Genomic DNA, 22709 nt, shown 5'->3' with positions numbered 1-22709 from the left:
GTCGAAAATGTGGCCGCCCGGTGGCGGCTCGGGCCTTTTGCCATCTATTTACCTGCCTGGTTGCCCTTCATGAACTCTTGACGCTCCTCATAATCTCTGGTCATTGCGGCAGCGATTGAGGATTCTATAATATCCATCCTGCCACTTTTAGACTTCCAATTGGACTGAAACTCCATATCGTCGTTTTCCCAAACCAGTGCCTCCAAATCAAGGTACAGCACTTGAGGGGGTGTACTTTCAATAGATTCCTTCGAAAACAACACTTTGTCAAGTCCTATCCTAGCACCAGCGTCGATCATGTTAACAGCGGATAAGATAACATGAGCAGACACACTTTTTTTCGTTTGTTTTGAATTGGTATGCAGAACATTTCCTCCTTTTTTGCTGTCATATTTGCGTGGATTCTCGTCAGGGTTGGCAAAGAAAAATATTTTCCTCGATGTGGCAGACAATGGGATACACACCAGGCCGTCCGTCAGTACTGCTGCTTTGCTACTGTATGCCTCTCCATTCTGCTCTACCTTTTTGAACAGTGGAACGCGGCACACCCGCAGCTTAAAAGAGCTGGAAGAGACAAAAACGTAAGAGGCCATCCAGTTCAAAGTGTATGGAATACTGGATAATGACAACTTCCACTCCTTTGCATATATCGCAGGTATGGGGCGAACGATGCGATAAACCAGCCTCGGAGGGCTCCGAGTAGGCTTGCTGGACGATAGTCTCCAAGTCGAGATGTGGAGAGTTAAAGAAAGTGCCTCTCCATGCGTCTTGTTTCCCGCAACAGTGCCTACAAGAGAGGCAGCATGCAGATATTGCCCACATGCTGAAAAGCGACACTGCATGGAGACTTGGCAACCTGTATGGTATTGTGTTTGGAGTCGACGCACGAAGTACTTGTTCCTTCCAAAGTCGGCAAAAAGAACTTCTTCGTTTCCGAGGGGCCAGACTGCCAGTTTTTCAGTGGGATGAAATACTGGCGGCGAATCGTACAGAGTGATTCTGTCGGAATGGCAGGCATACCGGAAAACCTGCCCCGTGGCGTTTACATCTTTTGGCGAAAAGGGTAAGATACGTATTTCCATCAGGCTTTGTTGCTTGTCTCTGGGCTGTTCCGGGGCCAAGAAATCCTTGATCTTTGTTTTCATGACGTCTTCCAAGATGTCGAAAATATCGGATTCATTGCATGAAGGTTCATAGTCGCTCGACGAATCGGTGCGATCAGACGCACCAGGACTGTCTCTAGCAGAGACGTCTCTGACAGAGGAGATATGACTCCTGATTGATGGACGACTACTTTTCTCGGAAGAAGTGGATCCTGGAGATGTGTTGTAACCATCCTCGCTCGAAGCGGAGGATTGCGTACTGTCGCCGACTTCGTCACAGACACTTCGGCCGTTGTCGCTCGGGTCTTGACCATCCCATATCAAAGCTTCGTCTATCTCGTCAGATATATCTTCCGTGGATCCCTCGCTCCAGGATTCGCAGGCCGACAATGAGGGTGAAGAGACATTTGAGTCTTCTATTTCAGGGGGGGAATCCCCCATGTCGTCGTCAGACAGCAAACGAGATAGATGAGATTCGTGATCCGCGTCGGAGGAGGAATTCAAGGCTTCCTCTTCCTCATTGCAGTAGGCGCTGTTCGAGGACGCTTCACTCTGCGAAGAGTTGCTAGTAGACCTCTCTTTGGATTCTGTTCTGCCGCTGGCTTGACGGTGGTGACTGTGTGGAGTCTCCCTTTCTACCACGCACTTGGACTCTGGGGGCGTGACTGCAAAGCTATCTTCAATTCCCTGACGACGCGTCGCGACAGCATAATACAGTCCATTGCTGGCAATTTCCTCGATGTAGTTCATAGCGTTCCCTGGCGCGTTGGCCAGTGTCAGATCGGAATCAGCCGAGAGGGGAGAGTGGCAAATGTGGGAACCGATCCGCAAGAGACGACCATCTTCTGTACCTTCTATCGCGTTGACTCTCGTATTATTCTGATTTCCCACTTCGGAAGGATAAAACCTCAAGCAGTCAGATGGAACCTGTATTTTCTTCTGATGTTTGAGCTTTGGTCGCCTTGGAACCGGAGACATGGTCCAGCGTTCACAAAGTACAGAGGCTGCTGAGCCATCCTCATCGCTGGTTGAGAAATCAGTTTAACTTTATAACCAGTATGGCATGACAAGGCAGGCAACTCACTGGCGGTTGAGGATGAAAACGTCGACTTCTGTACCCTGTGAATTGGTTCGCTGATATACCGAATCAGTGGCATATAATCCTCCAAAGTCCGATTTCTCAAGAATGAAGGCCTTGGAAGAGCAGGGCGCTCTGTGAAGAAAATTGTTTCTCGGAAGAGTAGACCACAGACATCGATCGATCTGGCCGGGATACTCGCTGAGCCGAAAGTTCTCCAGCATGAGAGGTATAAACCATTCTCTGAGGGCGTATCGCAGTTGTTCATCAAGGGCCTGTCCAGAGGGATACTGCTCAATGAACCAGTGCGGAAGATTCTTAGCGGTGATGTCTCGCATTAATTCAATACCTGGCGGAACCAGCTTGGCTTGATTTCAGGTTAGTTGTCATTTTCGACTTTCTTGCCCCTGGAGCCCCAAAGTGATGATAAGAGAATGACTCACGACTCCCGTTGATAGCCAAGACTTTGAGAACCAAACGAAAATGGTGAGACTTGACAAATTTCTCTACAACTTGGCACAGGTGGTGGGAATACGGAAGATCATCTAGATGGCTGTCCCAGTATTGTGCGGCGTACTGTAACAGATATTGACCCATGCTAGAATCATTCGTCTGTGTCTTCAGTAACCTTTCGGTTTCTGTCATCAAGCATCTTAGCCTGGGCTGCTGCAGGTATTGAAGGCAGCCCAAGGCCATGATATCTGGTGCTATGTGACGCGCGAGTATCGAAGGGTTGTCCATAAGAAAAACCCTGACTGATGAATGCGAAAGCGTGCAAACTTCTTTTTCCGAGGAGCTGTCGGGAATGGTATCAATGCGTACCAGAGGGGCGCATATGTCAAGAAGCTTGCCACGGAAAACCCGACAGTCCGGATGCATATCCTCGCCGGTATTTAGGCTGGAAGTCTCTACAGCCTCGCAAAGCTCTGGTAGGGTCAAGGGTCTCCTGGCATATACGATACAGGAAAACACATTGCTATAACCGCACCTTCTGGTTAGCAAAGTTTTGCAATGACTCATAAGAGGACGGTGTGTACCAAGGCTCTTACCTGATGAATGTGTGATGAGTTGGCTTATATGCCTGTACTCTCTTCTCCAAAAACTTTTCAAAGTCCTCAGGTAATCCTTTCCTAATAGCGTTCCAAACTTCACGTGTGCTAGTTGCGACCTCCATTGACTCTACCATCATAGCTGCCCACAGAAAGTTACCGTGGACCTGAATCCGCAGATGCGTCAAAAGCTCCGCCTTTGTCTTGAGTTCTACGTCTTCGAAGTCATCTGAGTTCAGACTTGAACTAAGGAATGCCTCAATATCTCCATCATTGTCAGCGGAAGTCAAATTAATGACTTCCGAGTTGTCGAACATGTCCCTGATCTTTCGGCGATCTTGAGAACTGCACCAAAGCTTGAGTCCTGACAGGTCTTGTGTCGCAATTTTCTTGAAGAACGAGACCGCTTTGGTTGCGCTTGAAAATCGACCTTTGTCTGAATACTCCTCGTCGAGGCCGTCCAAAAAGATGTAAGTTGATTTTGACTCTGAAACCAAAACTCTAATCAGGTTTTGCAGACTCGGTACATCGAGAATCCCTTGGATGGCTTCAGAGATGTGATCTGAGACCTCTTCTTTTGAATTTGGACCATATAACTGGAAGCACAGTTGATCGGCAATGTTTTGATAGATTTCCAGAGGTTGTTGAGGCTCGTCGAAACTGAAGTAGTGGAATGCGATCAATGAGTTTGGCTCTTGCGACCTCAAATTTTCAATCATGTGCGCACATAGAACGGACTTGCCAACTCCGGATCCCCCAACGAGCCAGAGAACTTTGGAACCGGACTCTGGTCTTAGCCACCGTACGAACTTGATGTTGTGAGAAAGCCAAGCTCCTGTGCCTGTGTGATGCCTTTCGCGTAGTCGTGTCTGGAGTCGGTGGTTGCTCACGTTCAGCGAGTCATGGCGTGTGACCCACTCACGGACTTCTCTTCTTCGGTTTTCTGCGTAAAAGTATATGTATAAGCACCAATCAACAACATAGATTGAGAAGGAAAGAACCGTGCAGTACGAAAGAGGAATGAGACTAACCTTCACGTGCTTGCGCCTGGTTTCTGAGTACTTGCTCCAATACAATGCCAGCTCTCTGACGCTCGATTGTAGCATCGGCTTGTTCTCCTCGACGAATATGCTCCTGGATGATGGGAACGAGCTTTCCAATGCAGTCACAGTCCTCTGACATCTCTGCCAGAATCTCGTCTAGCCGCTTGGTGCTGAAAGACGCGAGGGCTTTTCCAGCCAGAAGCAGTGATGAAGTTGAGCACTGCTCCTCAACTCTCGCCCAGAATTTGATGATGCCAATGTACGAAGATACCAGTAGCTCTTGCATTTCTTCGGACTCGGGAAACAGTTTCTCATAGTCCTTCAGTCGTTTCATCTGACGTGTAAGGCTCTTCAACTGGGTTTCAATCTTCTCAAAGAGACTATCGTAGCGGTGTATGCACTATTGGCATGTGTTAGATTTGAAAATCTTATTCGTATGACACTCACCTCCATAACCGCCTTCAAACCACCCCATATTAGTGCTGATGGCATTGGATCGGCTTGACCTGGTGGTGAAGTTTAGTGTTCCGAATCTTCTATCTCAACGTCAGACGCTTACACAAAGTGCTGATGACTCCGTCATAGTCCTTCAGTACTGTGATCAGAGGTCGCAACCTCCTGCGAGGAACACGCTGAGAGCATTGCTTTTCCAGTTCAAGAACAGAATGATGGATCTCTTCTACAGACGAGAGAGGGGTGCCCTCCAGGTAGCCTTTGATGAAGCTCGGCACCTTTTTTTTCGTGGACTTGTCTGCGAACTCGCGGACCGCGCGACTGAATGCTGAAGTCGGATACGCCATGTCCTTTACATTACAAGGTGGAAGTCGCGGAGATGGGCTGATAAGGCTCGAATTTAATAGATGGAGAAATGAAACAGACTAGGCAAGAATCAGAGCTCAATACGAAAGAGACCGGATGATGGACAAGACGGTCTTTTTGCATGTACGCGTGAGGAGAGGGTAGGGTGAATGCTACAGAAAATTTGACACACTACTTAAGCGAGGGAGCGGAGGCAATGCACCAGACAAACAAAAGTCAGGCTAATAGTAAGCCTCCTCATATCGATTGGCAACGAGCGCACCCAGTCCATGCAGTGAAACGAATTGGCGAGAGACCTCTTGATGCCTAAGCTGACATACATATGCAACTCGCGTATTTCAACCAGTGACGAAGGGATCCCTTTCGAGATGGAAATGCCTCGCCGCCCCAAGTGCATCATGCAAGGTAGAGTTAATCCAGTTCGAGGCGGCTTCACTCGTCACATGCCCGAGTAAGGCAAACCCCCAGTTCCTGTTCAGCCGTTCCGGTTGCCTAGAAATGAGAGTCCGCCTCGGCCACAGGTCTCAGCTGCCTTTGAATGAGTGCCACATGTTTTGCAATATTTTCCTGTCGTAGGCTTACCCAGCGGTTCAGCTTTTGCTTCCTCGATTGTAATCCAGCTTTCCGCTCCATCAACAACGGCATTTTGAACATGGCGGGTGATACAGATAATCAACCAGAAGAGAAACCCGATTCAATGGAGAAGAAAGTGTTGCAACTGGATCAAATTTGGAGCAGGTAAATAATCATTACTTGCAATATTGTTGTCCTACTTTGAACTAACAGTCGGTAAAGGAAAGACCGACAATGGCATTATGTGAGAACGGCCAAGGCTAGAACCACGGAGAAGCTGAGCCGTTCCCGGAAGAACCCACTTGTAGTACGCCGTATCTGCGGCATGTTCGGTAAGATAGAACATGTCGAAATAGACGTCAAGTCAATGAAGCTCGCGAAGCTTCTCGGGGAGATACTGCATGACTGTCTTGGATTGAATCTCCACAAATCGCCACCGCAAGTAAGCTCAAAAGTGAAGACTGGGTACTTGAGAGCACCTGACGCTTACCGTTGTAGCTATCACCCCAGGATCTCTACCATGCATGGAACGGGCTTACATCACACTTGGAGGCTGAAAAGTCGAAGAGTGATGCCGACAACGACCTCATCAGCGACATACTAGCAACTCGTGAATATCTCTCCCAAGAGTACAAGGTAGAGAGTGAAAGCCTATTCTCACTGCTCCAGCATAACGAAATCACTTACGGACAAGTGTGGCAAATCTTTTCTCCCGGGACTGTGATTTTCTCGGACAACAACGTGCTATGCCAGCCGTCAGCTTCCCTATATGGCTCTGGCTCCTATCAGTCAGATAAGGACAGCAAGTTCTTTGAGATCAGCGGTCGAATACTTACACACGACAGCGAAGACTTTGGTTGGGGATACGAAAGATACCGAATCGTGCCATTTGAAGGTACCAAGAAAATCACCAGCCTCGAAGCGTATCCAATCCGTTACCATCAGGACGCCGAGCCACTCCAGAAAAGTCTTATAAAGAGGGGCCGAGATTACGTTCGATTCATGAAAGAACCAACGTGCCGAGAATACTGTGGACTCGCTGTTCGAATGGAAAGTTCGATGTTGGGGCCTGCGAAGTCTACTCGGTTCAAATCTGAAGGAAGAATCATGGTTGATCCGGCTGCTTTCGGTTCTCACAACCCTGCCGCAAACGAGCTTCTCGAGCCTTGGGTTACGGACGAAGTTGTTGTAACCGACCCGGATTCTTTGAAAGACGAAGACTTGCTGTTATGCAACCATCGAATTCTCGGGTACTCTTTTGTGCAAAAGACTTGGGCAGCGTTCTCCGTATCCAACATGAGTGACGTTATTTGGAATGAGGACGCTTTTGATAAGCTTATCATTGCGGAAAAGAAAAGGAGAATGATTCGACTCTTGGTCCAGTCTCATAAACCAAATTCGGACGGCTCTTTCGATGACATCATCAAAGGAAAGGGAAGAGGCTTGGTTGGTCTTTTGAGTGGTAGTCCTGGAGTCGGAAAATCGCTCACAGCAGAGGCTGTCGCAGAAGTATCTCACCGGCCGCTGTACAGTGTCTCAGCTGGAGAGCTGGGGACTGACGTACAAAGGGTTGATGATCGACTTGGAATGATACTGGAGATTGTACGGAGGTGGGAATGCGTTCTTTTAATTGACGAGGCGGACGTGTTCCTGTACAAGAGAGGAGAATCTCAGGTGGAGAGGAATGCGCTTGTCAGTATTTTCCTTCGAAGACTTGAGTAAGTTTGGCCCTCGACCCTCACTTCACCTGTCCCCAGCCCTGACTGTACTAATAAGTTTCACTCCTGGAAAACTAACGAGACACAGGTACTTCACCGGCATAATCATTTTGACAACCAATCGACAAAAAGATATTGACGAAGCATTCAAAAGTAAGTCGCCGTCTTGATACGTTCAGAATGAAGCAATGTACTAAAAATTGCGTTTAGGTCGCATCCACTTCAAATTCCACTACCCTCCGCTTCATGCTGAGGCTCGCCTGAAGATCTGGGAAAACATGCTGGCTTCTGTTACCGATAAGATGCCAGACTGGAAGCTTACTGATGAAGACATGAGGAGTTTGGCATCAAAGCCTTTGAATGGGCGAGAGGTACTTGGAATTCTTTGCTCGTTAAATGATCAAAAGTCTACGAACACTCACCATTTTATCAGATCAAGAATGCGGTCTCGTGTGTGGCTTCCATCATTCGCGCAAACCAAGAGCCTCTATCGATGTCACTGATCAAGGATATTCTTGAGACTCTTGTCGAAGACGAAGAACCTGGAGATCAATGAACTGACTTTGCTGTGTTTGAGAGCACTAGCCGTGGACGTGTATCGAGTCGAGAACATGCGGAGAGCCAATGACATTTTATACACGATTGCTAGTTTTGCATTTGCAGTTTTGGCGTTGGAATCAATACTATATTTGCTACATATCCGAGATCTATCTTATCTGACATCTCGATAGCATGATGCTTACAGAAACTAACCGCCCAAGACTTCAAAGCCACCCCTATTCTCTGGCATGAATCTATTCATCAACCTGTACACTTTGAGAGTTGATAGGATGGCCAATTCCGTCTCGATATAGATTCTTCCTGGGCTGCTCAAGGGCAGGTTTTGCGCCTCGGTGATAAAGGGACGTAAATTTAATTCATCTGACTGGAGAGTAAAATCCAAGTCGCTGCCATGTCCATGTCTCAAAATCTCTCCAGCTAGAGCACAGGCCCCATCAACAACACAGACCGTTCCCACCAGTCATTGGACTTGGACAGTATTCAGCGTCACCCAGGACGGCCACCTACCCCTTGATCCATCTGTCCATCTACGCTTGTTTTATTCTAGGCGTAATTTCCATCAGTCGTGACCGTCCCGTCAAAAAGAAGTTCCGCTTCATATTCCGTATCTTTTAACACAGAGCCCACACCTCCTTCTGCCTCTCGATCTGAGTCCGCGCTGAAACCGCCAACTCAGGGGTATCGTTATTGATACCGCAATATCCCTGGCTTACCGATCGTTCGCCTGTCCGATTTCCCGTGAAGCGTTGCTTAGATTCTAGAAATAGCTACGCCGTGGACCTGTCACCTTCCTCCCAAGATATGCTGAAGAAGGCAGAATTGATGGCTAACGAGTTGAAAGCCGCGTCGCTGGCTTCTTGACACTCCAAATTCACGCTGTTTCGAGCCACGTTGGCTTCCCCCATGCTCTTCGGCGTCGTCTGATAAGTGAGAGGATATTGAGCCAAAGTATATATTCTTTCAATTCCTTTTGTCAGAAACAACATATTTACTGGGAATTGGACCCGTCCACAGTCGAGTGCATATGTCAGTGGATTTGTCTTCTTGACTACCAGAAACGAAACACGGTCCTCAAGACTTGGAAGCCTGTACACTATCGTAGAGAGATGTGGTGCCAGTGTCTAGATCCAGAGCATCCTGAACCTCATCGTCTATGCTCTCCATAAATCTACTCTCATCCCACTCGGGTTTCCAACCAATCTTGTCCGCATTGCGTGGAATGAGTTGTGGGCTGACGAATCCATTAGCTTATCTCTGTTACGGACTCCTTCTCATGTAATGCTCACCTGGAGGCTCCCATGCCTCGAATGTATGCTCGTGGCCATCCCAGCTCATCCGCTGCCGTATCATAACTCGGCCAAAACTGTGGCTCCAGGTCTTTTACTAGCCCACGAGAGTGAAGAGCTCTGGCAATGGCTGACATGACCTTCCACCAAGACATTGTGTACGCAACGCCGAAGTAAATACCCACTTCGTCGCTCGGGATCGGATCTCCTTGCAAGATCTTTTCGATCAGCAAAACGTAAAGAGCTGCAAGGTCAGTGACGTGAGCGGCCGCAGGATGCTGAGATGGCTGTTAGTATGAGGTAGGCTGTGTCTGTTCGTTTGTCTTGGTATATGGCCTTACCCCGTCTTGGTCAAACTTGTTGACAATCTGGTTCCTGATACTAACCCTAACATACGTAGGGATGCTGACCGATTGCTTTCTACCTTGGCCAGTACCTCTCCCATCTGCCGCTCATCATTAGCTTCAGTGATCGATTTGTACTTTTGTTCTGTAGTTCATCCTGTATCTTGGGAAGCATCACTTACACACGTTTGGGATGACGACAATATACGTCTTGACTCCCAGTTCCTTCCCCTTTTCAGCAACCATGATGTCTGCCTTGCTTCTATGTTAGCTTTAGGAGGATCGACATTCGTCTGCAGGATTTTGAGACGAACCACTCGAACAGGATGCTGGTCTCCAATTTCTCTCTCTTTGGCAATGACTGGCCCTGTGTCACTTATCTCACCGAACGGCCAGCCGTTTTCCTTTGAGAAGGCTGCGGTTACCGAGCTCTGATTTGAATCTATTAGAAAACATCAGTTTTGGAGAATAGGAAACCTTACATTGACCAAGCGTAAGTCATTCGCTCCGTCTTGGCGGCGCTTTCCAAGGGCGCCGAGGAGGTTCGATACAACGATTAGGTCGAAAGATGGCGCCAGGTTCACGATGAAGTCAACTAGTTAACCGTTAGACGAATTGACGAGATTGAGAAACCGTAGAAATGTGCGCACTCTCGTTACGATGTACATAGTCTTCCACAGCGTCTTTTCTCAGCAGGTCGACCTGGGCTACAGATACGCCTGCGAGCTTCGACAGGAGTTCGACTTGCTCCTGCGTGCGAACTGCAGCAAAGAGTCTTGCGGCCTTCACGGGCCCGTCTTGACGGGCCAAGAGATCTGCGAGGATAGTTCCGCCGCTGAGAGACGATTAGTGAGGCTCAGGTGAAAGTTGATAAGAGATGTGAACACACACATATAGCCGGCGGCACCCGTGAGGAGGATGTGTACCATGTTGATTTCAAGTACTTGACAAGATGATGGTTGCGAGTGCGTGATGCTTTCTCTTACAGAAACCATACCAGATATTACCATGCTACTTATACTCCGGCTTCTGAGTACGATAATCGTCAAACCACTTGTACAAAAAGGTGCTCTGTAGTTACTGGTGACCACGGATGCGGCGTGGCGTAGGAAATAACGGGGTGGTTTGCAAATGATTGGTTGAGAATGGTCCGATGGGATGCCAAACATGTTAACGGGATATCCGCGCGTTTCCGGTGCCATTTGTCATCTGCCCGCCTTCACTCCATAACATCATCTCTAAGCCCACGCTGGGTTAAGGAAGTGTGATTCCTTTTCTCATACCCTTAGTTTTACTACTACGGTATGGAAATCCGCGGAAATGCCGGCGAAGAAGGCCAAAAAGATCGTCCAGCAATCGGCCGACGCTCTGTACGCTGCTTGATACCACCCGATACCTAAAAACTGCTCACGTCTAGGTAATATGAGCTGACCTCGTCAATCATCAGTGTGACCAATGCCGTTCACGAAAGGTTAGTTCCTCCACTTATTTTCCCCCATAAGTTTGGTGTGAGAGCAATCTAATAGTTGCTGCTAGATCGGGTGTGACAGAGCATCGCCATGCTCGAACTGCGTTTCCACACGACTAGAATGCACCCACACTACCGTTGCAAGGAAGCCAGCACCCCCGAGGCAAAGAATATTGATATCGGCACAATAGTGAGCAAGAACCCTACCAGTCCTGAGGAATTTTCTTCGATTCTTTGCACACATGCCTAATTGTATTTTCCCAGTGAGCGTAAGATCGACGATATCGCACGCGATATCCTTCTTATCAAATCATCCTTAGGAAGTCACAACGCTCCGAGAGAATTCGCCAAGCCACAAGATCGATCTGGGACGCAAGTGGTCCGAAATGAGATCACAAGACCTGTCCTTGGGGACTATGCGCCTGCGGAAGCACACGCCATCATACCCCAATGGGAGCACTCATTCCATGTCATCGACTTCGTCAAGGCATTTGTGGAAGACAGCAGGCCCGATCAAGGCGAAGAGAGTTTCTCCGGGACCATTTCATCACTCAGAAGTTTGGTCGCTGCCATGTCGAACCCTGTTCTTGGAGGGCACTTTTGTCCAGTCTCCGATTCGAATCCCGCCAGTAAACAGATACATGCGCGCATGCCACCTTTGGATGCAGTGCTTGAGGTCTTGCGATGGGCAAAATGTACGTTTTCGCGAGGATTCACCAAGAAAGCAAAGCTAAGATGGACATCAGCCCACCAAAACTATCTAAGGGTCCAGTCAATCTCTCAGATCCTGCCCCTTCAGAAGCTCGAGGATACCTGTCGCAAGGTTTACTTTGCCGTAGACAGCTACTCAGAGATAGATTTTGTTCTCACGACCGGGTTTCTATCTTACATGTTTGCTGAACATACAGTTTCGGAAGGGTCCGCAAGTTCCCGAGATCATTTCCAGCTCTGCCAGAGGAGCCTCGCAAAAGCCCTTTCAATCCTCCCAATCATGTTACCACCATCCATGGAGGTCATTGCTGTGTTGACATTTGGAGTAATCAAAGCCCAATGATTCAAAACACCACAAACTTCCAGCTAACGACTCCATCCAGACTTTGTTCTCGGTAGAAAACTCTAAAGCTACAGCAGCTTGGAGCTTTATCTCGACTGCGTTGAATCATTGCCAAACATTGGGATACCATCGCCTCCGGCCGCAGGCAGTGGGACATGGAGACGAACAAAGGAACACGGAAACCAGCTTGTTCTGGACCGTTTTCAAGTTCGAAAAGGGACTAGCACTTCGTCTAGGACGACCATCTGGGATCCGCGATGCCGAGATCACACTGCTGGCCGAGCCGGACGAGTCCCGAACCACCAGGATCGCCCGGATCCAGGGACAGGTTTACGATCAGCTATACAGCCCAGCCGGCCTAACAACATTAGCGGAGCGGAAAGCTCAAGCTATGCAACTTGCTGATGAAGTAAGAGGTATAATCTGTCAGATAAAATCAGAAATCTCGGTATGCTTGTTACCCTACTCTGTTGCGCGCGCTAATTCTAGATTAGGCTGCGAAGGAGAGCCTCAAAGATGCTCAAGCAGACCATATGCGCGCTACATATCTCCACAGCGATCTTGTCTGGCATTCCTCCATCCTGACTCTAATTTTGAGAGCAATTCCTTCGGCGCAACGCTCAGGAATATCGGACGAGTGTGCTTCGGCAGCCCGCGACACGATAGAGGCACATCAACAGTGTATAGAGAGTTTGCGCGGTTGCAGCGATCCAGCAACAGTCGTCAAATACCTCAATTGGTGTGTAAGTTTCCTCTCGGACATGCATGGCTGGCTAATCTTTATGCGCAGGGCCATTATCCATGTCCCATTCGTCCCGTTCAGCATCATTTTTACTTGCGTGGTACGGACCTTCAATTTTGACGACTTGGCCCTCCTGGAACGGTTTGCTGCATCTCTTAAACCAGAGACAACAGATGAAAACTCACCAACGCATCCATACCGCCTTTACGACCTCCTCTGCCAGGCAGCTAGGCTCCACATCACCAGAACCCAATTCTCGGCATCGGGTCCCAACATGACAGGAGACGATTCAACCTTGCTGTCCGATTTCAAGGCCTCGCAGTTCCTTGCAGAGACCACAGGACCCATTGATGATTTCGTAAATCCCGATCTTCTGATGTTTGATGCCAGCGATTGGTATCAAGGTAATCAGCATCTCATCAACCTATTAGATGAAGGTAGACTATTCTAGAAACCAAATGGGCATCAATTTCATTTGTGATGCCTTGCTAAAATGGAACCGTGCGCTTCGATGATTCTGGTTTCCTCGGCGGGACGTATGACCCTGAAGAGATTGTGTCACGCGTCCATAACCATGAGCGTAGCAGAACATTGTTGACTCGACCTTTGCATCTCAAGCATCAGTTGATTCATCGAGGCGAGTCATCTGCTGCTTCCGCCATCGCCGTGGTTCTGCTAGGAAGCCGGGTTTCCAGCTCGACACTTCTTCCTCTGCTGATTGTTTACTATTTTCAGGACTGCCCCAGAGCCGTGGCCTGGACGAAGCGGTTGCGAAGTCAGCTGGCCAGGGAACCTGGCAGGTCAGCGAATCGGATGCCCATAACATTAGCAACGCAGTTGCGGAGGGTCTTGGCCGTCTCGTCCATAAACCCGATGCTGAGTTTAAAGTTCGACTGCGGAGCACCCAAGGCGAGCCTCCTGTCTACAGCGAAGGCTGCTCATAGTTTTGCGGGGTGGGGTTCGGTGATCCTTGTTGCGGGTTTGGACTCCGCGTTTTCGGTTTCCGCACAACACATTGTCCTAAAGTCCGCCGGGCTGTATAGGCTTCTTGCATCTAAATCCGTCGGCGGAGTTTGTGTCAAATATTATAAGGGAGTCAAAAGATCTCTGGAAACTCATGAGATAATCCGACTTATCAAGCCCATACCCGCCACCTTCTCCTCGCGGCCATGACCTCTCCCACCAACCCTGCCATCCCCAAGGGGTCAATCGTTCTAGTCACGGGCGTCAACGGCTTCCTCGGCTCGCACGTTGCTGATCAGTTCCTCCAGTATGGCTACAACGTCCGTGGTACAGTCCGCGACGTCGACAAGAGCAGCTGGCTGTGCGACCTGTTTGACGGAAAACACGGCAAGGGGAGGTTCGAGCTCCTGGCAGTGCCGGACATTACTGTCGAAGGAGCATACGACGAGGTGGTGAAGGGTGCGTTCCCAATTCAGGGCACCCCTCTATATCTCGGTTGACTGCTGACCTTGGGGCCTACATGTAGGCACCTCCGCTTTCGTCCACGTTGCCGCTGTGGTTAGCTTCAATCCCGATCCGAACCAGGTCATCCCGACCGCTGTTTCGGGCACCGTGAACGCTTTGAAGGCAGCTTACTCTGAGCGTTCGGTGAAGCGCTTTGTCTTGTGTTCCTCGTCGTCAGTCGTGGTGCCTGCGGACCTCGAGACTTATAAGCAGCCCCACGTCGTCACAGAGGATTCCTGGTGCCAGGACAGCCTCAAGTTGGCGTGGGCCCCTCCACCGTACACGCCGGAGCGGGCCCTGGCTGTCTATAGTGCGAGCAAGCTCGAATGCGAGCTGGCCGTTTGGAAATATCACAAGGAGAACCGACACGCGCGTCCAGACCTTGTTGTCAACTCAGGTGTGTTTGACCTCTTGATCTCGAATAGACGACGCCTCTGACCTCCCATGTAGTCCTTCCGAACGGGATATTTGGAAAGTGCCTGGATGTGAAAAACCAGGGATACCCCTCGAGTGCCGGGCTGATCCAAGCCCTCTGGTCGGGAGCTCAGGTCCCCGAGCTCATCAGGGCACCCCGTAAGAGCCTTTCCCATACCCGTTTTCTTCGCACACTAACACCGCACCAGAATACTTTGTGGACGTGCAGGATACCGGTATTCTCCACGTTGCTGCTGCTGTCCTAGCGGACGTGCAAGACGAGCGGATCTTTGGGTTCGCGGAGCCTTACAACTGGGACAGGATCTTGGGCATCCTGCGTCGGCAGAATCCTGATCACTCGTTCCCTGATGACTTTGAAGGCAGCACGTACCCACACACCATCAAGCCCAGAGACAGGGCAGAGGAGCTGCTGAAGATCATGGGCCGTCCCGGGTGGACTTCGTTGGAGGACAGTCTTCTGCAGAACACGGAGCACTTGCGCCAAGCCAAAGCTTGACCGGGAAGCTCAAGAGCGTAGCAATGTACTATTTCGGCGGTGCTAGCTAGGCAAACCACGGAGACGCACCTCAGAGTTCGCAAGCAGACATTTATTGAAGGCCAGACTTCATATCAAGCCTTTTGGAAGTTCCTTTATATATACCATCCTGTTGAAATGCGAGTGTGGAACCTTTACTTGTCATGTTCTGCTGCGAGTAGCCGGGTCTGCAGGTTAAAAGGACTTGAATGTTCTAGAATGCGTAGGCAAAGTTCAGCTAACACTTATCTGCTGTAAATAATCAAGCCGGAAATCCGATCCAGCTTGATTTTTTCTCATCGCACTAAAAGGCGCAATAACTGATGGGACCTTTTTAAACAGGAATTGACTGGTCTGCACGAGACCTGTCGTTGACATAAGATGTGTTCCTCGGCCGTATATCCGCTCTCGGGCCGGAACATTCGAGCCCCGCTTTCAGAAGATGAAAGGCCAAAGGGACATGATAAGCCCTTTGTGTCGAAAGCTTCTCCAGACTCTAGATATAACCTTAAAACCGCCCTTTCAAGTACACGAATTCCACCCCACTCATGTATTTGTTCCTCTAATCGGAACCAAAGGTACCTCATGGGCCAGGTAACTCTCCTCTGTTTTTATTTGTGCTCAACTGCTTTCGGTTCGATGACCTAGCCACAGACATAACTTGGTTTTATTCACTCGGCTTTCTAAGACACACAGCCGTCTGATTTGTGCCCCACAGCATACCGTCCACGGAGCTTTTACTCGGCAAGACACGACGGCATCAAACTCACCAGCTTGCTTAACGATTAAGCGCCTTGGCCCTACTCCTGTTTCAAAAAGCGACAACCGCGCCCAAGATGGAAGGACGTGGGGCCCTTGTTCCTCTCCCTTGTGCACTTGTCATTGTCAAGGGCAGCAGAGGCACGATGGCACTCTTGCAGTAGTTCTTCGGAGCCGACATAAGCGAGATGTCATGTTCCGAGTCGTGACTACCGTATAACTTTCAAGGGGTTGCCCATGAATGCGTGGCTGACCGTCGCTCTCGTTGTGCCAATTCCTTCATCCTCATGCTCGGAGCGATGTTTGTGCAATCACTATCCGGACGCAAGGGAGTCACCGACTCTGATGCTCTGCGCTCATGTTCTGGTTCGCTTTGACGGTGATATACACGGCCGCCATGCTGTATTGAGGGTTATCGCTTAAGCGCTTGCTTACCCTTCATCGTTTGCCAACGGTGTGGGGAGGTTTCGGGCGCAAAGGAGCACAGCGAGTCATATGAGAGAATGGGTCAAATGGAGCTTGGTGAACTCACTGGAATTTTTCTCCGTGACAAAAAATAATACAGACCCATGACCCCTTCGACATCCCGAGGGAACAAGAGGTTGTTTGATCATACGTACGGTATGGATACCAGCCTTCGGTAATGCTTGCACGTCCCCCCGGCTGGGCGTTCCGAAGTGGGCCCGACCCGGATACTGACTGGCCCCATTTATTGGCGAGCCGATTAGTCGGCCAGTCGGCTGTGAAAAGGGAACCTGTACGAAAGCACATAGCGCGCCGCATCATCGGACGCTGATAAAGAGGAATGATCATGATGCTCATTGGGCTTATAAACCCACAGGGGAATGCTGTTGAGGTAGTTGTATTTCACAAAAAAAGTCCGGGTCATCCCGCCATCACTACGGCATCAAAGACGACTCCAGTGTGTCCTAACTCCATCCACCACCCGGTTACTCTAATCTCACGTCATCCAATCCCTCCTCCTTGACGTTTGGGAGGCCATTTTGAAACAAGTGGACTTCACCGGGAAGAGATGGCTCATCCGTCTGGCCTGCGTGCAATCTTGACCGCGAGCGAAGTCGAGCCATGGGAAAATGTGAATGCCGGACAACCACCAAGACGAGAGAAAGAGATCCAGGGTCGAAGCAATCTCTTCAACCGAGCCTCACGAACAGATGCTGCCGGCTGTCGCATTCATCCCGAAGATGTGCCCCTCGGCCCTTCCGACTGCCGGAATTCATTTTGCTCAACCCCACGTCCAGGGGGCTAATAAAAATCCCTCCAAAACACCGAAAAAAATAGTGATAGAGTGCTTGGTACAGTTACAGCGGCCCCAAAAGTAGGTAGGCACGGAAGATCCCTAAGCAAAAGCGGCATGTGATTTCTAATCAACCCCTCCATTTTACCCCTCCATCGTCGGTCGTCCCGCGACGCCAAACACCAAGCAACCTAACTAAAGGAGGGGCAAAAGGGAAAAACCCCCAGCGAGAAGGGTAAAAACCCCGGCAAAAGATAGAAAATTCAATCTCCAAAGCCCCCCCACTAGAACCGCAAACGCGCCCTTCCCTTCGCTCAACGGCGCATTCACTACCATACCTTATTCTTTTGCCTTTTCTCCTCTTTCCTCTCTGTCCGCCTGGCCCGTTCCAGAACTTTCGTCTCCTGGGAAACACCCAATCCCGTCTGTCCTCTTTCCAATGTTGACGTGATCTAAACCTCACCAGCGGAACACCCCTCCCTCCTCTCGCTCATCCCTTTCACTGGTTTCCATTGAAATCAAACTCAGAGCCCAAACCCAAACCAGAGCCGGAACCCTCCCCCTCTCCCCCACCACAACCGCAGCGCAGCCGCCGCCGCCGCCGCCGCCATAGACATCGGGCTGAGCCGCAACTTCACCATTCCACCATTCCACCTTTTACCACCTTAACCAGGCGACAAGGGCTCCCCATTCGACTAACGAACCGCCCAGCCCATTGCGCAATCGCAAGGCGCTGAAGAAATCCCACGCGACACCGGACCCACGAACGGCGCCCTGCTTATTTCGCCTTGTTTTGCCTTGCTCTGCCCTGCATCGTGAGCCAAGGCCCCTGGTCTATCATCTGACGTCTTATCACATCCCTCTTGCCCCCTCCCCCTCCCCATTCCCTCTCCGCCCAAAAAAGACCACCCCTCACAGGGCCATAGAGGTCGTCGTCACAATAACTCGGAGTGTTGCTGAACGGTCTACGTCGACTTGATCTTCTGCCAGTAACTTCGGTCTGATAACGGCCGCCTTCCAACCAGTAATCGTTGCTTCGGAACCCCTCCCCTTTTTTGAGGTCCCTTAGTTTTCGGCGTTTACCTCGACAAGCTTTTTCTTCGGTCGTCGTCGTTCGAAAACGCCGATCACCAGGCAAACCCGGTCGTAGCCGCGTTCACAGCCGCAGCCGCAGCCGCAGTCGCAACCACATCCATCCCCCTCCCGCCTACTACGACACCAGAGCAAACCGCATCACCGCAACCATGGGTCTCCTGCAAGTCACCGCGCATGCCCTTCGATACTGTGTAGTCTGAACAGGGCCCTAACAGAACCCCTATTGTAGAGCCCTCGGAACCGCCCTAGACTGGCCCGATGCGAAGCAGCGCGCCGGACAGGTTCGGGAGTGGGGTATCAAGGTTCGAGACGCTCTCTTCCTCCTCCTCTTCCAGTCGAAACACGACTGGGCCGGTTCGGCGATGACTTTCGTATGCTGATGCCGTTTCGCAGCAATTATTGGAGATATGGAACAAAGCAAAGAGCAAGGAGCGCGACGCCTTGCTCTGGGGAGACGAGGTACGTCAGGCCCGTGTGAGATGGGTTACGAGGTTGGAGCGGAGCATCTTGTCGTTGATTGACGATGGCTTGGGCTACTCGATACCTTCCGAGCCGTATGCTGCATGGGACCCCCCGGCTGACCCGTTTCGCCCAGGTTGAATATCTGGTCGTCACTTACTCCAAGGATGACCCAAAGGTCCGCCTCTCACTCAGGCAGGCCGAGATCCTCACAGCGCTCGCCGAGAGCCCCGACCTCGCCAAGGAGGGAGGCTGCGTGCCCGACCTGCAAGACGTCGCCCGGGGGAAATCGTATGTTTTCTCATTTCCGTATCCTCACTTACTCACTCACTCACCCACTCACTCACTCACTCTCTCACTCTCTCACTCTCTCACTCTCTCACTCTCTCACTCTCTCACTCTCTCACTCTCTCACTCTCTCACTCTCTCACTCTCTCACTCTCTCACTCTCTCACTCTCTCACTCTCTCACTCTCTCACTCTCTCACTCTCTCACTTACTCCTGCTCACACTTCCTCTCACTCACTCCTACTCACACTTCCTCTTACCCCCACTCTCATACACCTAATCCCACAAGAGAGACCGTATACCGAGCCGCCCGACTGACCCTGCCCCAGATCGGTAACCCTCCCTGTCTTCCACCCCGAGTTTGGCCGCTTCATGCTCGAGGCGACCCCCGGCAAGCCCTGGGGCATCGGCCTCAAGGAGCTCCTCGATGTCGAGCCCGACATGAAGCTTCGCCGCAAGATTGCAAAGGACCACATGCACGCCAACGAATACCCCATCACCCTCACCACGTTCCCGCGTATCGGCTGCCCCGGCGACTTCACGGAACCCTACTACCCGCCCTCTGGACCCAAGCTGCGCTCCCAGTTCGTCCCGGACGAGATTGCGAACCCGCACATCCGCTTCCCGACCCTCGCCGCCAACATCCGCTGGCGCCGCGGCCGCAAGGTCCAGGTCAACGTGCCCGTTTTCCACGACCGCAACACCCCGAACCCCTGGCGCGACCCGACCGTCAACTACGACCTGCACAACTGGCCCGAGGACGACGACGTCCGCACCGGCGGCGCCGCCCCGGACAACTTCATTCACATGGACGCCATGGCCTTCGGCATGGGCAGCTGCTGCCTCCAGATCACCTTCCAGGCCAAGAACATCACCGAGGGCCGCAAGATGTACGACCAGCTCAGCCCACTGGGACCTATCCTGCTCGCCCTGACGGCCGCTACCCCGGTCTACAAGGGCTTTCTCGCCAACACGGACGTGCGGTGGAACCAGATCAGCCGGGCCGTAGACTGCAGGACACCCGAGGAGCTCGGTGAGAAGGTGAGACCAAGACAAAGACTGATTTTGCTATGGATCATCCACTGAACCCGACTGACCAAACAAACAGCCCCTGAAGAACGACCGCTGGCGGATACCCAAGTCCCGCTACGCCTCCAACTCGACCTACATCTCGACCGACCCGCGCCTGCGGCCCGAGTACCTGTCGCCGGACCTCGTCATCGACGAGGACATCAAGGCCAAGCTCATGGAGGGCGGCATGGACGACCGCCTCGCGACGCACTTTGCCCACCTCTTCATCCGCGACCCCATCGTCGTCTTCGAGGAGGATCTTCAGGAGCTCGACCTCGGCAAGACGGACCACTTTGAGAACTTGCAGTCGACCAACTGGCAGCACATGCGCTTCAAGCCCCCTCCGGCCGACAACAGCATCGGCTGGCGCGTCGAGTTCCGCCCCATGGAGATCCAGTTGACGGATTTCGAGAACGCCGCCTTCTCCGTCTTCATGGTCCTCGTCACGCGCGCCATCCTCTCCTTCGACCTGAACTTCTACATCCCCATCCCCCGCGTCGACGAGAACATGGAGCGCGCCCACGCCGTCGACGCCGTCCTCGCCGAGAAGTTCTTCTTCCGCAAGAACCCCTTTGCCAGCCGCCATCGCGTCAACAACCTCGGCGGCGACTCCGAGTCGCGGCCTGGCTCGCGGCCCGGCTCCGCGCACCCCAGCCGCCCACCGACGCCCTTCCTTCCCGTCGAGGAGGAGTACGCCGAGATGACGGTCAACGAGATCATCAACGGCAGCCCGGACGGCGACGCCACCGGCACTGGGTTCCCCGGCCTCATCCCGCTCGTCGAGAGCTACCTCGACGGCGTCAACGTCGACGTGCAGACGCGCTGCGAGCTGGACACCTACCTGCGGCTCATCAGCCGGCGTGCGAGCGGCGAGCTCGACACGGCAGCGCGCTGGCTGCGCAACTTCATCGACGCGCACCCGGCGTACCGTCACGACAGCGTCGTCGGCGACGACATCCAGAAAGACATCATCGCGGCCGTCATCGCCATCGGCGAGCGTGAGACGGCCGGCGAGGGGTTCGCAGGGCTCGACATCCACGGCCTGCCGCGGTTGCTCGGTAACTTCCGTCGGGGGGGCTGCGGGGGCTCGGCGTGAGCGTGCTTCCGGGTGTGGCAGAGCTCAGATGGAGGGGGGGGCAAGTGTCGTTGAGGCTGTGCCGAGACTCGGGTCGGCGAGAGGCAGCAGGGTGTGTACGCCGCCGTTCAGCCATAGCTGGTCGATGTACGGCGCCCGCGGACAGGAACTTTCTCTAGGTAATCAACATCACATAGACTCAAATGCATATCGAGATAGCGTTGTGAATTCCTCAACGGACGCCTCCCATGACAACGTCGAGAGAGAGAGCCGTGGGCGGTATCAGCCGCACACGGTCTCAGCCGCACACGGTCTTTTTTGCTCGATGGAAGAGCAAGGAGGGTGAGTACGTGAGAGTGTATGTGTGTAAGCATGTGAGTAAGTGTACTCTTCACACGCAGCCGAAGACACGTGGCTGGGTCTCTTGAATGCTTCGATGAGGCGTCACTAACCCGATCCGATCCGCCGGGGGGAACACCCTATCGTAAAGATCAAGGGGGGGGGAGGATGGGCAGTGGAGATGACTACGGATCACTATCGTGACTGGATCTGGGAAATCCATGTAGTTGGGGAGCTTGGCCGGCCGCCGCTGGGTGTTGTCCCTCAATGCCCACGTCACTTGTAGGCGCCACGAGCGGTGGAGGGGGATGAATCCGGTCTGAAGGCAGGTGGTTTCCCCTCCATTTCCATTCCTCTCTTCGATGGCCGCCCAAAGCTGCGTGAGCCAGCTTCACGTCGTTGGGTATCATTCTTGGAAGCCGTTCCCTCCCCCCCTCCCTTCCTGATCCGGTGACATTCATTCGGTATCATGGACGTCAAGAAGGGGACTCATCTCGCGAGCTTCTTCAAGGCGCCGCCCTGAATGAGCTGAGTGAGACAGACTATGAGATGGCTCCATCTGGATCATTACACCCCCTTGGGGGGAGCACTCTACTTGCCTTGCTCCGATATACCCCCACTCCGATATACCCCGTCAGAAAGGGGGGGAGGGAGATCACGGCAAAAGAAGAAGGGGACCGGGCCGGCTGAGAAATCCGGCCGTAAAGCCAAGCGAGACGGGGGGTAAAGAAGAGGAAAAAAAAGACGACAATGGCACATGGCGTTGGGGCTCGAGTCTTCTCTTCTCCTTCTTCCCCGTTCCCGGGTTCTAGGGACCTGTTCGACCCGGAAAACCGGTACTCTTGGAGCGAAGGGGTGTGTATGTGTCTGCCTGCGTGGGAAGGAGGGAAGGGAGAGAAGCACCCACGTCAGTCGTTCTCCTTGGCATTCACTTTTCGCCCTGTTAGCAGCTGAAATCGACACCGGGGGGAGTTTGTTTTTCGTATGATGAAGGCGGGAAGGGAGGCTTTGGAAGAGGGGGGAGCCTAAGCGCTTCTAGTCGGGGAAGGGACCAAGTCTTCCATTTCGTGCTGGAAACCGCATGGCCGCGTATCTCTCTCTCTCTCTCTCTC

The 22709-nt window shown here is 51.9% G+C and overlaps 6 protein-coding genes across 6 annotated transcripts; 4 read left to right on the top strand and 2 right to left on the bottom strand.

The window, feature by feature from the left end:
• Positions 1-44: 44 nt before the first annotated feature.
• CDEST_13884 (Putative NACHT nucleoside triphosphatase, P-loop containing nucleoside triphosphate hydrolase) lies at positions 45-5113 on the bottom strand (the record flags this gene model as incomplete). The annotated part of the gene is made up of 7 exons (XM_062930040.1): positions 4833-5113; positions 4721-4779; positions 4262-4673; positions 3231-4173; positions 2625-3157; positions 2188-2548; positions 45-2127 (listed from the first exon to the last, which is right to left on the bottom strand). The coding sequence occupies exons 1-7, from the start codon at positions 5071-5073 to the stop codon at positions 45-47; spliced, it is 4632 nt and encodes a 1543-aa protein (XP_062786091.1). The 5' UTR covers positions 5074-5113.
• A 544-nt stretch (positions 5114-5657) lies between these two features.
• Positions 5658-8077, top strand: CDEST_13883 (Putative AAA+ ATPase domain, ATPase, AAA-type, core). Its single transcript, XM_062930039.1, has 6 exons — positions 5658-5830; positions 5888-6107; positions 6164-7383; positions 7472-7536; positions 7594-7754; positions 7817-8077. Exons 1-6 carry the CDS (start codon positions 5745-5747, stop codon positions 7937-7939), a joined length of 1875 nt encoding a protein of 624 aa, XP_062786090.1. The 5' UTR covers positions 5658-5744; the 3' UTR covers positions 7940-8077.
• An 809-nt stretch (positions 8078-8886) lies between these two features.
• CDEST_13882 (Putative NAD-dependent epimerase/dehydratase, NAD(P)-binding domain superfamily) lies at positions 8887-10566 on the bottom strand. Its single transcript, XM_062930038.1, has 7 exons — positions 10466-10566; positions 10225-10409; positions 10057-10169; positions 9753-10005; positions 9572-9675; positions 9231-9508; positions 8887-9175 (listed from the first exon to the last, which is right to left on the bottom strand). Exons 1-7 carry the CDS (start codon positions 10501-10503, stop codon positions 9016-9018), a joined length of 1131 nt encoding a protein of 376 aa, XP_062786089.1. The 5' UTR covers positions 10504-10566; the 3' UTR covers positions 8887-9015.
• A 249-nt stretch (positions 10567-10815) lies between these two features.
• CDEST_13881 (uncharacterized protein) lies at positions 10816-13298 on the top strand. The gene is made up of 8 exons (XM_062930037.1): positions 10816-10944; positions 11022-11045; positions 11111-11232; positions 11307-11737; positions 11789-12078; positions 12137-12544; positions 12591-12835; positions 12887-13298. The coding sequence occupies exons 1-8, from the start codon at positions 10879-10881 to the stop codon at positions 13287-13289; spliced, it is 1989 nt and encodes a 662-aa protein (XP_062786088.1). The 5' UTR covers positions 10816-10878; the 3' UTR covers positions 13290-13298.
• Positions 13299-13871: 573 nt separating this feature from the next.
• CDEST_13880 (Putative NAD-dependent epimerase/dehydratase, NAD(P)-binding domain superfamily) lies at positions 13872-15333 on the top strand. The gene is made up of 4 exons (XM_062930036.1): positions 13872-14260; positions 14328-14702; positions 14756-14878; positions 14929-15333. Exons 1-4 carry the CDS (start codon positions 14008-14010, stop codon positions 15234-15236), a joined length of 1059 nt encoding a protein of 352 aa, XP_062786087.1. The 5' UTR covers positions 13872-14007; the 3' UTR covers positions 15237-15333.
• Positions 15334-17550: 2217 nt separating this feature from the next.
• Positions 17551-21484, top strand: CDEST_13879 (Putative glutamate-cysteine ligase catalytic subunit). Its single transcript, XM_062930035.1, has 6 exons — positions 17551-18526; positions 18596-18668; positions 18760-18825; positions 18962-19116; positions 19442-20153; positions 20221-21484. Exons 1-6 carry the CDS (start codon positions 18516-18518, stop codon positions 21277-21279), a joined length of 2076 nt encoding a protein of 691 aa, XP_062786086.1. The 5' UTR covers positions 17551-18515; the 3' UTR covers positions 21280-21484.
• The last annotated feature ends 1225 nt before the right edge of the window (positions 21485-22709 follow it).

The sequence above is a fragment of the Colletotrichum destructivum genome, chromosome 9, assembly GCF_034447905.1.
Source record: "Colletotrichum destructivum chromosome 9, complete sequence".
Taxonomy (NCBI): Eukaryota; Fungi; Ascomycota; class Sordariomycetes; order Glomerellales; family Glomerellaceae; genus Colletotrichum; species Colletotrichum destructivum.
This window is presented reverse-complemented; position numbering and strand designations above follow the sequence as displayed.